Source organism: Sciurus carolinensis, chromosome 17 (assembly GCF_902686445.1).
Source record: "Sciurus carolinensis chromosome 17, mSciCar1.2, whole genome shotgun sequence".
Taxonomy (NCBI): domain Eukaryota; kingdom Metazoa; phylum Chordata; class Mammalia; order Rodentia; family Sciuridae; genus Sciurus; species Sciurus carolinensis.
Genome location: NC_062229.1, coordinates 27,800,001 through 27,811,235, shown reverse-complemented (window position 1 = coordinate 27,811,235; position 11,235 = coordinate 27,800,001). Strand labels below are relative to the sequence as shown.

Genomic DNA, 11,235 nt, shown 5'->3' with positions numbered 1-11,235 from the left:
GCACAGTAGGAGAGGTTTCCGGCCAGAGTGCCAAGAAATTAACCTGGATCAGAGGCTGGAAACGCAGGAAAGAGCTGGCAACAGAAAGCTGTGATGAACCAAGAGGTAGATATATAGCTGAACCCATGTGATAACCACTCAGCTTCCCTTTGGAGATATTAGTTTTGATCTTTCCTAAGATGGGGTTGCAAAATAACACAATGTGTGAGGTTGTTCTGAGAGAGAGGGCATGCCAGTCCAAAGGGAAAGCCAATCCTTGGCTTCCACATGCAGAAAGGCAGGCTCATCATTGTGCAATTTTTGAGAAGTTGGGATTTTTATGGAAAATTTCCATATTTGAAAACACGAGCACTCCAGTTCCAGGTAAGATGGAGTAAGCACACTTCACACATCCTTCCAGCCAGTCATAGCTCCAGGAGAGACTACATAGACCAGTAATTTGAAGACAATGAAAGGAAAAGAGAAGAAGCAGATTGGGAAGAACACCAGAAAAGGAAGTACATCAAGCCAGTAGTGAGTTTACATTTCCCCCTGCTCTGGTGTCTTCTTGGTTTGAACAAAGCAGTGCAGGAGACTGCAAGTGGGCTCCAGGGCATAGGCAGGTCCAGGAGAAGTCCTTTTATTTTGGTTCAAGAAGTGAGATTTGGGACTACTAATGCTCAGAGAGAGAGCATGGATGCTCCTGGTTTTCTTCCTTTCTTCTCGTTCTCTGTTCTCTCATACCACAGTATCCGAATAAGAGCATGTCTGCAGTGACATCTGTCAATAATGGAACTGGCAGGAGCCAAAATTCTGAAGAAGGGGAACCTTGCTGTTTGATCAGGGGGGTTATGATCCCAAGAGGGTGGGCTCACTGTTTTTTTTTTTTTTTTTTCTTTCTCTATGTTCTACCACTGAGACCTGAACATGGGCCCAAACATGGAGGTGTGAAGCAGAACAGAGTAACCAGAACTCCAAGTTTCTGAATGAAGCCCCAAGGAACAGAAAGCACTGGGGAGGTTAAAGAGGGAGGAAAGTGACCTCCGGTTGTTTTTGAACTTCAAGGTTCACAATTGCCTCCAGTCCACCCTAAGCCAAATGTGTTTAGATCTGGTCCTAAGTATATCAAAGACTTTGAGAACTGAAGTAATGGATAGACCACTATCCATTTCCCAGGCTGGTCAATGAGTGATGCATGCCTAAAGTGAATGCAATGAGCAGTATAAACTCTGAATTTGTGGTTACTGAACTAACATTGTAATCTCAGCCTATAGGGGTAGGTTGGAACTTGAGACCAGAACCTGACCAGTTGGATAACCTGCTAAAATTAAAATATCAGCATTTCCCATAAGATTTAAAGAAGCTACAGTCTCATAATGTAATGTTCACATTGCCCAGGATATAAATTAAAACTACTGAGCATACAAAGAATCAGGAACATTTAAATTGTCCTTGGAAAAGACAGTCAACAGATGCTGATGATGAAATTTCACTTATGTTAAAATTATCAAAGACTTCAAAGCAGCTATTATAAAAGTGCTCAAATGAGCAATTGCAACCATTCTTGAAACAAATGTTAAAATAGAAAATCTCAGCAAAGAAATAGGAGATAAAAGTAGAAATCTGAGAATTTAGAAAAACAAAACCAAACAAAGGAAGTCATTGGATGGACTCATTAGCAGAATCGAAATGACAGAGGGAAGAGTCAGTGAATTTGAAGATAAATAGAAATTATCCAATATAATCCATACAGAGGAAAAGAAGGGTTTTTAAAAAATGAACAGAGTCTCTCTGACATGTGGGACATCAAAAAAAAAAAAAAAAAAAAAAAAAAAAGTCTAGCATTTGTGTCATTAGGATCCCAGAGAGAGAGAGAGGCTGAAAAAAATATTTGAAGAAATAATGGTTGAAAACTTTCTAAATCTGGTTACAAAGATATACATGTGTGTGAATATATATATATATATATATATACACACACATATATACTTATGTATACACATAAATATGTATATGTAAAAAGTGTATATATAAGTGTATATACATATAAATGTGTATATTTTTATGTATATGTATGTGTATATATAAATGTACATGTATAAGATCTAAACAGACCACAAACAGGGCAAACAAAATGAAATCTATACCCAGACACACCAAATCAAACCACTGAACACTGAAGACAAAGGAAAATCTTGAAAACAGAGAAAAATGGTATTGTTTATAGGGGAAAAATGATTTGAGTGACTGTAGATTTCTTGTTGGAAACCATGGAGGTCATAGGAAGTGGTACCATATTTTTAAGGTGCTGAAGAAAAAAACTGTTAGTCTAGAATTCTAAATTTGGCAAAAATATCCTTCAGGAATGAAAGGAAAATAAAGACTTTTTCAGATGAAGGAAAACTAAGGAAATTCACAGGAAAAAGCCTGTCTTAAAGAGACTGATAATGTTTCTCAGACAGAAAGGTATGTCTTGGTTCCATCCCACAGCTGAAATAGTGGCCCCTCTGCATCATCCCTACCTTGTATCATCTCTTCCTAAAGGTAATCACCAGGCATAAAGAATGGACTACTTATTATCTCAAGCTACTATTTTCAATTTACAAGGGAAATGCAGAGGTTTTGGGTATTCAAAGTGACCTTCAGAAACCAATTCTGGAAATATTCCAGCAGGAGAAAAAACTTGCACACTGAAGAATGGCAGCTCAGCCTTCTGGCTGGGGCAACTGGTGTCTTTGAAATAACTCTTATTGGAAAGTTTCTCGTGGCATTCAGGCCCCGCAGAGTACTCTTAAGAGCTGTGGAGACAGAATGGTAGGGCTGTGGTTCAGGTTTCCACCCTGAGAAAGGAAGTCACCAGAAGACTCTAGACACTGGGTCAGAACCAGCTGAGCAGATGGAATACTCTTATTTCTGCCATCAGAGGTGGTATCTTCAGGAGGACCTGATGGCATTAATGAGACAGCCAAGGAGGGGAACATGGTGGACACTGGAGAGCCACATGGGTGACAAACCTCAGTGATTATCATAATCATCTGGAGAGAAGTGGAGTATTTCCTCAGTAAAGAATGTGGATGAAGAACTATTTTGGGGACTGTTCTTATGGCTCTGTGTCTCTCTGTAAACTGGCACAACCAGGAGAACACGAGCTACAGGATGATCTACAAATATCACAAGAAGTTTAGAAAAGAGGAAGAACAACACTTGCAACCCTACAATCCTGGACAAGACTATCCTCATTTTCATAACATCCCATGACTAGATAAATAAACAATGTGAACAGAGGAGTTTCCACTCTACATGGGTGTTTTGGAACGATCTGTTTCCAGTGGATGGAAACCAGCCCCAAGGTACAGTGAGACTAAAGAAAGAGGCAGATTCAGGACTGCACTGAATGAAATTTATTAGAGACCCACTGACAAAAGCATGGTCATAGGCCACAGCAAGAAGAGTGGATCCCCACAGTTTGGGTCAGAAGGAGGGGTGTATATATTGAAGGGGAATATCCAGAGCTGAGAGGAGTAAGTGAAGGAGAATGGGGAGAGGTGGGGGAGAGAAAGTAGAGAAGAAGGAGGAAGGAAGGGAAGGGAAGAGGGCAGGGCTTTCTGATGGGCATGGGTTCCTTAGATTCCTCCCAAGTGGGGCTTGAAGAGCTGTTGGCTTCTGTGAGAGTCACTCAGCTCAACTGTAGGAGGTCCATGTGTCCCCCTGTAGAGGGTTGGGGACATGTGGCATAGAGATGAGAGTAGTGACACAATGCAGTTAGAAGGTGGCCAATCTGAATCCTGAGGTAGTTCCAAAAGCATTGGGGAGAAGGCCTTTAGGCTCCCTCCCACCCCTGCCCGGGAAGCTCCATCTGGTCCCCTCAAAGCCTCCATAAATTATCACTCATGCTGATTCAGCAACTTCTGTGCAGGCACAGTTTCTGGACAAGTCTCCAGCTCTCCTCCAAGGCTCTGAGTGTCTTCATGTAGAGAGGTCTAGAACCAGCAGTGTGTACATCCATCAGTCATTTAGCTTCTCTGAGTTCTGGTTTCCTCTTGGAGAAGCAGAATCATGATCACCTTGCAAGATTGGGACCGTTTCCTGAGCTGATGCCAATGTGAATACAGGGTCTGGTCCCCAAGAGTAGGCCAGGGAATGTTCTCTCCTTCCCTTTCCCGCATTAGGAAAAATTCTGAGGGACTTTGAAGTGGGCAGAGGCTGTTACTGGGTGTTCTTTCAGTGGAACTCTGGCCATTTATGTGGTGCTCGTAGCTGCCTTTGAGCTACTTATACTGGGTGAGCCCTAGAAAATGGATAGTAATGCAAATAGAAACATAAGGAAAAATTGTCTCCTAAAGATATAAAAAATTTCTGTTCTGGGTAACATTCCACACATGGCATTTTATTGACCTATAGACGTGAACCAGTTTTGAGTTTATTAGCCAATCATTTCACAATCCTGACTACCTATATGTGTGTCTGTCCTTAAGTTCTCCTTTTGAAATGATTGTAACATCTTACTGGTTCCTTTATTAATGGAATCTTTGACGAGTGTTGATTTTAAATTTATATGAGCCACAACTTTACCTTTGGAAATTTAACACCTGCTTCCTTGATCATTCATAAGCCACTAATTCAGATCAAACCTCCTTCATCCCTTTCCACTGCTGATTTTAATTCCAAGTTCCTCACCATGCCTCCCCAACATGCAAACACTACACATACACACTCATGTCATCCATACACACACCCAGTATCCTCTACTCACCCATAAAAAATAGTGATTTTTGCTGTGGAGAGGTTTCTAAAAACACAGGCATCTGAATATTTTGGACTGAATGAGAATTGGATACCTAACATATGAGGTTGTCTTGAAAACCAAATTGCAAGGACTAAATAACTGAAGTAGTGACCTTAGCAGGGAATGATATGGTGTGCTATCTATTTGGAGTCTAAGTTTTACACTGAATCCTAACTTTGGCTCAAGTTAAAGAATTGCGCTGCCCTGGTCTTTTGAGGGGTCTCAAGATTTCCTCACCTTTCTCTTTCCACCATTAAGGAAGGTGCACTGAGTGTCTATGGTGATGGTGGTCTGGATAGAGCCCCTGGGGGGCCTGTTATAGATATTGCTTTCAATATCTGTTCCCTTTATGCTGCCATGTCTGTGGCACTGGGCCACCTGGGGCCACAGCTGACTGAGGTTCTGAGATTCTTGGAGGCCTCAGCTGGGAGGCATGGAAGGTCTGCACTGTGGGTGGCAGTTAATAGATCATCTCTGGTGCCCCTGTCTACTCACTTGTTGCCTTAATTAATCCCTAAAGAGGATCAACAGATGGGTTGGCTTCTTCTCTGGATAACTTCTGGAGTCCTCCCAACATGCCCACTGACTGAAAGACAGCAGAACTCTTGGGAAAGGAACCACAGGCTCTTTTCTACTCCAGCATAAACTCTAAGTGTGGTCTGGGACCTGGGACCTGGGACCTTGGGAGCTTGCTCAGGAATTGGCCCAGGCTTTCTAAATCAGAATATATGGTTTAACAAGAGTCTCTGGTGAATCTTGTGTACATCAGGGTTTGAGAAGTGCTAAGGGTGACAGAGGTTCCACTATCACAGGAACATTAAACCCTTAAGTCTGTGACTCTCATTAGCTGGGGCAGGTGCACTGATCATGTTCACCTCTCAGAGTCAGCTTCCTCATTGATAAAGGAAGGACAATAACCTGAGTGTCACAGGCCATGAAATGATCAAATACTTGCACAAGCAGGCACAGTACTGCCCTATAACTTATGTAAAGAGAGAAACTAAAGAAAACTTGTGGGAGGGTGAGGTTGGCAAAAGAGATCAGGGGTCAGGGTTTTCAGGGTTGGACTCTGGATGTGACCACAAAAGGCACTTCTGCTGGTCAGCTTGCAACCACCTTGCCTCAACAGGGGGTCAGCTCCATGCCCAGCACTCATTTCCCAAACAGTGTCTAGGACCATCTACTTTAGGGATTCCCTGGGTACTATAGATCAGACTTCCCTCCCTGCATGCTCTGAGGACCCTCAGTAGAGTCAAGGAATGAGGGGGCAGAATGAAATCACTTTAATAGCATAGCAACATGTTAGGACCAGGAGTCACAGAGGAAGGAAACTTCATATTCTCCAACTGCACAATTCTTCTGAGGTGTGTGGTTGCACTGGACAATCTTAATAGATGGATTTTTCACATTGAGAACTTAATAAATACGATACTTGAAGTGTCAAACTTCAGAGACAATGAGTTATGAGCACGATTGTTTTCTTATTCTGCCTCCTGTGAGTCAGGTGGATGGAGGCTGGTTCTCTAAGAGGGGTACTCATACTCCTCAGCACTGCGCCGGCCAAAATCCATCCAGCCCATGTAGTCCCGGTCACTTATCCTGTGGCTGGGGTCCAGGTTCTGCAGGTTCTTAATGATGGACATGCGGCTGGAGGGAGCTACTAGGGACAGAGAAGAAGAAAACAAGAACATTATATCTAAGAATACAACCAGTTCAATGTGTGAGGGCAAACAATGGAAAAGGCCAGACAAAATATATAAATTTTCTTCTTAAAGGCATTAAAGAGACTAAAACACAAGAAGAGAAAGACCAATGTCTGCATAAATGGACAGAGGTGATGTTCATGAGTTATGGGTGTGTTCTGTGTTCATAGGTATTTAGATGGGTTCATTTTGTCCTGCCTTAGGCAAACTGAGGCATTGCCTCAATTTTTCTTTGTCTCCCCTACCCCAACAGCATTTTCCTTGTGTATTTGGCCCTCAGAAGAAGCCAAGAATTTCCCCAGTACTTACCCATTTCTAAGTTTCACTGTTTAACATCCCTGACCATACCCAACTTGTCCAGAGAGCTTTAAGGTAGTGCAGTTACAATATTTTGGTATTGGAATGGATTTTAAAAAATGGAATCAAGTCCCATTGCTAATTAAACAATATTTTGAAATTATTAACTTGAAAGCTACTTTCATTTATTTTTAGAAATACATGGTCAGATTAAAATTTTGGCATCTCAATAACACTCAAAGAAGGGTGAAAGAATAAAAGAGGTAACTTAAGCCAGACATTTTGCCCTAAACTCAATAACTGAAATTGAAATGGGAGCCAAGTCCTTGGGGACAGGATTATTCTTGCCTAGAACCCTCATTGAGTGAACCGGGTCTGACAAAGTGGATGCTTTGGAGCCATGTGACACAGTGCCTCTCACAGGTCATGATAGCAGTCTCCTGGCATATAATCTCTGTGACACCTTCTGTGCAAACTAAGGGTTAAACAAGGTGGTTCAGGGCCCCAAACAGGAAAAGTCCAGGCCAAGGGGATCATGAGTAGAGGAGTAGAGAACCTCAGTGGTTCCCACTGTGTTGGGGGCCGCCATGTCTCCACCTCTCAAGATGCTGGGATGCAGCCTCTGCGTGAGGCTTTCCTTGTCAGCTTCTGCACATGGATCCCGAGTATGTCTTGTTTATTGACAAATCACACTCCATAAGCAGTTACCTTGTCATATTGGCTAATGAATTTAACCAGTTATATTGAAAACAGACACAACCACACAGAATAATACCCCCATCTTTTCTCTCTCTGCCCCCACCTCTTCCCAGTTTGGGAGCTACAAGTCAACTCAACCCATTTTAGCCCATTTGGTCGACATTCCTAGCCTACCTAGGAGGGAAACAGTCTCTGCCTTTTAACCATTTAAGGACATTTAGGTGAAATATTTGCCCTTGAATTCAGCACCACCTGCAGACCCAGTTCTCCATAGACAGTCACATGGAAATATGATCCATCCTCTTGCCTGCTCTGATGATGAATGCCACAATGCAAATTTCCATCTAGTGGAAGCAAAGCGAGAGCTTTAATATGAGCAGGCAGCCAGGGTTACTGGTGTGGGCACTGTGTACAGCTCCCACTCCACAGAGCTGTGTCCTCACATGTGTGTGCTTACCATAGTCTTCATTCACCAGTGCTACACAGAGCAGGGACTTACAACTGATTTATGGAATCAAAGCAAAGGGTCTGACTTCTTTAAATTTTAACATCCAGAATAGATAGTACAGCTGAGAAGCTGAATGGTTTCCAGACCCTCTGGGGAAGTCGGGACTTGGGGAGCCTCAGTCTTGCTGCTGCTCAGATGTGCAGCCACCTGTGTTTTTCAACCTTCTCAAGCCATGGCATCCATACGGGCAAAATGGGCATGAGAATACTTACTGTGCTGGAATGTTTCCTGGTCTGAGAGATACAACAGCTACAGCACTGTGGCTTTGCTAGTCATGGATAGGTGTGTACTAGATGCCATTAGATGCACTATGCCACTAGATGCCTCCCCTGTCACCCTCCACAAGAACTGCTTCTCCCCATACCATTAAGAGTCCCGCAGACAGTCCTAATGATAAACTCTTACACACTGCTCAAAGAACACATTTTGTCATTTAGAACCTTTAATATATTCTAGAGTTAAGTCAAAGTGGATGTAATCTCAAAATATGTAAAATATTCAGAGACACTGTGCAGTTCTTATGTGTGTAAATGTTTATTCCTAGTTCTTATTTATCAGTAGAAGAGCATGATTATTTTCTAGCTCTGCTGATCCTGGGTGTTGGCAGTTTATTTTCTAAGTGATTGCTGTTACCACCTGGGCTCCTTTGGCCCAACAGACTGAAGGCAAAGGCAGGAGAGTGTTGAAAGAGGGGATAGGAAGAACTTCCCAGTTATGATTTATGCTCTAAGAGCCATTGTTGGGTATTGGTTCTGGGAAATAATTTGGCAACTAGCTCACCCCCGACTCCGAGAACTGTGTCTCTGGGATCTTTCCTAAAGCTGGGGAGAGGATTCCAGATCTACAGTTCAATAAAAAGCCTAGGTATCTCAGACTGGTCTGGCGGAAATTCAACCCACACCAGAAGCAGATTCTAAATTACTTTCAGATAGGTAAACAGAAGGAATCCCCCAAATTGTCAGACTTTCTCTGTCATCTGACTAGTATTTCCTTTCGTTCAGTTTAATTGGCAGGAAAAAACACACAAAGTGGTAGGTACAGCAATTCAACAATCACTTTCTGTCCTTTCCCTCTGAAGTCTCCTTCAAAAAGTTTCTAGTCTCATCTTTATGTAAGACCACAGAAGACTCTAGACAGCCAAGCCCTCCCTTTTCTTTCTCTTTACTCAAGCCACGAGTTAAAGTTCAAATCCAGGTCCTGGCACACTGTTGGTTAAGAATCTCGTGGAAAAGGAAGTCACTTCCCTCAGCCATCCTGGCAGTGTTTGCTGAATGATTTTAAATTCAGTTATTGGTCCAGTTTAGCAAACTGCCCCTTAGCCAGTGTCCATCATCAGTGTCTTTGGGGATACAGTTGGGAGGGGAAAAATCATTTTTCATCCCTCTGAATCACACAAAGAGCAAAGGGGGCTCCTGGGAACTGTAGCCTCATCTCCTGTTTGCAGATGAGAAAGTCAGGCCCAGGAAAGGGGCACCAAGCTAGGGAGCTGCTAAATCACCTTCTTCCTTATGCCGGGAAAACTGACTTATGGGAACATCTCTCCAAGAGTAAAACTTAAAAAAAATCTTATGTGTAATCATTTTAATTCACTCACTGTCAAGGAAAACTGAAAACTGCTCCTGGTTCTTTCCTCTTGTTACACATTTTAGTGAAAACTGATTGACCTATTGCTGCTTGTTTTTGTCAGATCTCAACCATTCTCAGCATCCATCACTTCCTGCTAGAGAGTTTCCAAGTGTCTACATCTGTGTGGCTCCTGGTTCCGCTGCATTTATAGAATAGGTTATTTAGTGTATCTGGAACCCCTTTCCAGGGTTTAGTAATTACCTTTAAAAAATGTTTTCATAAAATAGTGTTGAGCTTAATCAGCAACGCTGTGCCAAACATTAGCTTAGAGAAAGGTTTTTAAGAATGTTCTCCTTACTAATAAATTAAGTCCTTCAAACCCCATTTCGATTTGCTTATAAAAGATTCCAAAACTGTACTCTAAGGTGCAGTGCAACTCAGGAAAGGAAGGTGGAAATACTGTCAGCTCGGGTTTCCTCCCAGAGGGCTACCTTCATCTGGCGGGCGCTAGAGGAGAGGGTCAGGACTGAGTCCAGAACAGGGGCAGAAGTGGGGAATGGGAAGGCAGCTTTCTTACCTTTCCGAGCCTGTTGGATGTATCGCGCGAGCAGTGCGCCCAGGTGCGCTCGCGGCTCCCCGTCTGTCCTCTGTACCGCCCTCAGCTGCCTTCGTGCCGCCTCTTCTGCCCTCTGCACCCCGGAGCCTGCGGCTCCAGCTGGGGGCACCGGCTGCGTCAGGGCGCCCGCAGCGAGTACCGCCATCAGCACGCACAGGCAAACGCGGCGGTTCATGGCTGTGGAGAGCAAAGGCAGGGGGGCGTCAAGAAACAGGCTGCGCATCCGCCAGCGCCTGCTGAGAGTGGGGCACTCTGAAGAGGGCTCAGTCCAGCGCCGGCGCACCAGATCCGCTAGGTTGGCGCAAGCACTAGGGTTTGCCAAGCGCAGAGCCCAGCTGAGTGACAGCGCGCGCGCCCAGACGCACTTGGCTTGTCTTTTGGGTAATCCACACCCACTGGCCGGGGGTCAGTCAGAACTGGTGTTTTGCCCTGTTTAGCAGAAGGGATGCCTCCTGTTTGCCTTAAGTTTAAGGAAGCTTTTGTAGAGCGTCTTTCTTCTAACCGGAAAAGCACGTTACTAATGATAGTGTGAAAAATAGAGGATAACCGTGGAGAGAAATGAGACCCTTGAGGAAAGGCAGGACTTTTCCAGATAGAAAAGAAGCTTACAATACCGAAATAAGTGGCGAATAGGAGAAGCACAGTTTAAACTGTGGGTGCAATAAATTAAAAAATAATTATAAAGTTTCCCCGAGGTGTGTGTTGGAATTGGTAATAAACCGCTACGCAAAACACAGGTAGGGTTTTAAAAAATCAGAAATATGCGTTCAGTTCTCAGCCGTTTCCCAAGCACCGACTGCATTTTAGAACTGTGAGTAGACAGAAAATCCACATATTTCTACCTTTAAAGCTCTGAATTTTCTGCAATATTTAGAAAATGGATTTAAATATTAAAACTTTTTGGTATTTTCTTTGGAAAGATTGCAAAGTACTCCGCACCGCTATTTAACAGCTAGCAAATCCCAATTTGCATGAGTATCCTAGCAAATAGCTATTCCAGCGTTCTGTGCAAAAAAGAATCTTACCGGCTTGAGAAAGTCTCTAAGGCAGCTCTACCCACCCAACCCTCATTTTTAGATCC

At 43.4% G+C, this 11,235-nt stretch overlaps 1 protein-coding gene across 1 annotated transcript; it reads right to left on the bottom strand.

The window, feature by feature from the left end:
* Positions 1-6,120: 6,120 nt before the first annotated feature.
* On the bottom strand, positions 6,121-10,329 carry Cck (cholecystokinin). Its single transcript, XM_047530214.1, has 2 exons — positions 10,116-10,329; positions 6,121-6,422 (listed from the first exon to the last, which is right to left on the bottom strand). The coding sequence occupies exons 1-2, from the start codon at positions 10,327-10,329 to the stop codon at positions 6,289-6,291; spliced, it is 348 nt and encodes a 115-aa protein (XP_047386170.1). The 3' UTR covers positions 6,121-6,288.
* Positions 10,330-11,235: the final 906 nt, after the last annotated feature.

Coding starts and splice junctions, on each gene's coding strand:
- Cck (XM_047530214.1), bottom strand. CDS start 10,329: ATGAACCGCCGCGTTTGCCTGTGCGTGCTGATGGCGGTACTCGCTGCG. Junction 6,423..10,115: donor CATCCAACAGGCTCGGAAAG/GTAAGAAAGCTG, acceptor TGTCCCTAGTAG/CTCCCTCCAGCCGCATGTCC.